General features: G+C 26.9%; 1 protein-coding gene across 1 annotated transcript; it reads left to right on the top strand.

The window, feature by feature from the left end:
• The first annotated feature begins 476 nt into the window (after nucleotides 1-476).
• LOC129608150 (uncharacterized) lies at nucleotides 477-1,208 on the top strand. The gene is made up of 3 exons (XM_055519480.1): nucleotides 477-752; nucleotides 824-990; nucleotides 1,067-1,208. The coding sequence occupies exons 1-3, from the start codon at nucleotides 487-489 to the stop codon at nucleotides 1,135-1,137; spliced, it is 504 nt and encodes a 167-aa protein (XP_055375455.1). The 5' UTR covers nucleotides 477-486; the 3' UTR covers nucleotides 1,138-1,208.
• Nucleotides 1,209-2,416: the final 1,208 nt, after the last annotated feature.

The following is a 2,416-nucleotide window of genomic DNA, read 5'->3' as shown; positions in this document are numbered from 1 at the left end:
AAAAATGGATACACATTAAATATCTCAAGTTTTCTTACCTTCAGAATAGTTTCCCCATTACAAATTAAGTATTAAATATATAATGTGCTGTGTAACGTAATCTAAGTGTAAGCTATTCTCATTAAGATTTCGATATATGAACTTTTATTGTTACTGATTGCTATGACTAACGCTTTATAGCTAATTTTAAACTTTATATAGCCAAATAATCTTTCTTCTATTATAAAATTAAGTAAATTTTATCTATTAATTATAAAATATTAATTGGAAAATACTGAAATCATTTTGTCTTATAATAGCTCAGAAAGATATTGATGAGTGAATGACTGGCATTTTCGTCAATGTTTACAATAATTTGATTAGGTATTTTACCAATAAATTGTAGTAATTAAATTAATCTATAAGGTCAAGAAAGATTTTGTGAAAAAATATAAGCAAATATAAAATTTTAAAGATCATTTGCTATTTGTAATTAATTGAGTCAAGATGATTAAAACTAATAAAAAAGTAATCGCATTTAATATACTGCTCTTTTACGTTCTGCCGATTACTTGTTTACCACAAGATGGCAGTGATACGGACAATGCGACTAATTTTACTCTTCTATCCATGAACTCAACTGTAAATCTTAATTCCATGGATGATGGTAAAATTGAAGAAGAAGATTTTCAAACTATAAAATTTGGAAAAAATGTTGTTAAGGTATACGATACTAATGAAATTAAAAATGATGATGGATCAGTGGAAACAAGGTAAAAATCTCAAACTTTTTCCATATTGTTTTAAATTTTATAAATTTCTGGTTTCTTTTATAATTGTGCAGGTTATCATTAAATAATGGAATTTTCTTTAATTTAAACGCAATACCTAAAAAAGAAAATGACTTGGATTATTTTATTGTTATTGGAACGTTTGAATTTAGGACACCAGATGAGTTTTCATATGCCATCCAATTTCAAGTTGATCCGAAAAATTTTACGCTATTAAATTGTAATCTTATTTTTATTTTTTGAAACAAAATTTTTCGGATTTTTTTTCGCTAAAAAATATTTTATTTTATTTTTAGTTGAAAGAAAGGAAACTGTTCCAATATTAGAAGCTAATCCAAAAATTCTTGCAGCATTAGCGGGGCGTTAAAATTTTATTGTTACACGTTGAAATTTTAAAATATTTTATTTTATTAAAAATTATTTGATTTCAATTTTTAATTTTTTGTTTTAAATGAAGCATTTAAAATCAAAGAAATTAGTCTAGTGACGAACTTTAATGGCAAATGTAAGAAATTTATTTTTACGAAATGTTCGACACCCCATGGTATTCGCGATGTAGGGTGATGAAATAGGTCCGTCTGATAAGCAAAAAACATTGGTGGAGATTTTGTGTTCTTCGCAGTCTTCCTCGAGTTTTAAGGCCTCAAATTTGGTTCCAAAGATAAAGTCAGTTTTGAAGAAATTATTTTCAATAGTAACGCATTACCAAATGCAATTTGCAGCGATTCTTCTTAAATTTGAATATTTTGAAATTTTAATCAGTATTGCGCATAAGTGTATTTTGTCATCTTATTCAAAGATACCTAACTTTTAATTCGGGATAGCATTGGATATTTCAATTGATTCCATTTGCAAGTAGATGGTGAAAAATCGACGATGGTGACGAATAACAATTTGTGAAAATTATTAGTGAGCGTAAAATTATCTTGGAATGCGCCGCCGGTTGGCCATTACTGGTATAAGTAGTTTTTAGTCTGCAATATGGTGACTATTAATAGTCATTTTTTAATAGTAATTTAAAAAATATTGTTAGCGAATTCATTATTACCAAAAATAAAGTAGATAAGGTTTGTGAGTGGTATTCAAATGAATTAGGGATTTTGAAAAATAAAAAGATAATGCAATACAAAATAGCAACAATAGTTGGTGGGCATAATGAGTGGTACAAATATAAACTTTTAAGAAATAAATATAAAAATGAACTTGATAAAGCCAAATCAAATCACTTCAATAGAATGATCGATAAAGCAGTTGACCAGAAATCGATGTGGAAATCAATAAAGAACCTCGTTTTGAAAAAATCTCAAAGTGAAATAAAAGAGGTAATTTTTGGAAATGCAATATGTACAAATAATCGTGAAATTGCAAACAAATTTAATGAATTCTTTGTTGAAAGTGTAAGCCAGATAAACAGATCGATACCCATTAAGCAATATCAAAATTTTATTAGTAATTGTAGCACTCAATTTCAATTTAAACAGTTAGCACTACATGACTTAATTATAATGCTAAAAACATTAAACAATAAAAAAGATATGGATTTATGCGATGTGAAAATGATAAGGGATTCTTTTGATTTTATTGGGGAAAATTTGCTATCAATTATAAATGAATCTCTACGTTCGGGAATTTTTCCCGACTGTTTA

This window comes from Condylostylus longicornis, unplaced genomic scaffold (genome assembly GCF_029603195.1).
Source record: "Condylostylus longicornis isolate FDR11 unplaced genomic scaffold, ASM2960319v2 ptg000030l, whole genome shotgun sequence".
NCBI lineage: Eukaryota > Metazoa > Arthropoda > Insecta > Diptera > Dolichopodidae > Condylostylus > Condylostylus longicornis.
Note: the sequence above shows the minus strand (reverse complement) of the source record. Positions and strands in the feature narration are given on the sequence as shown.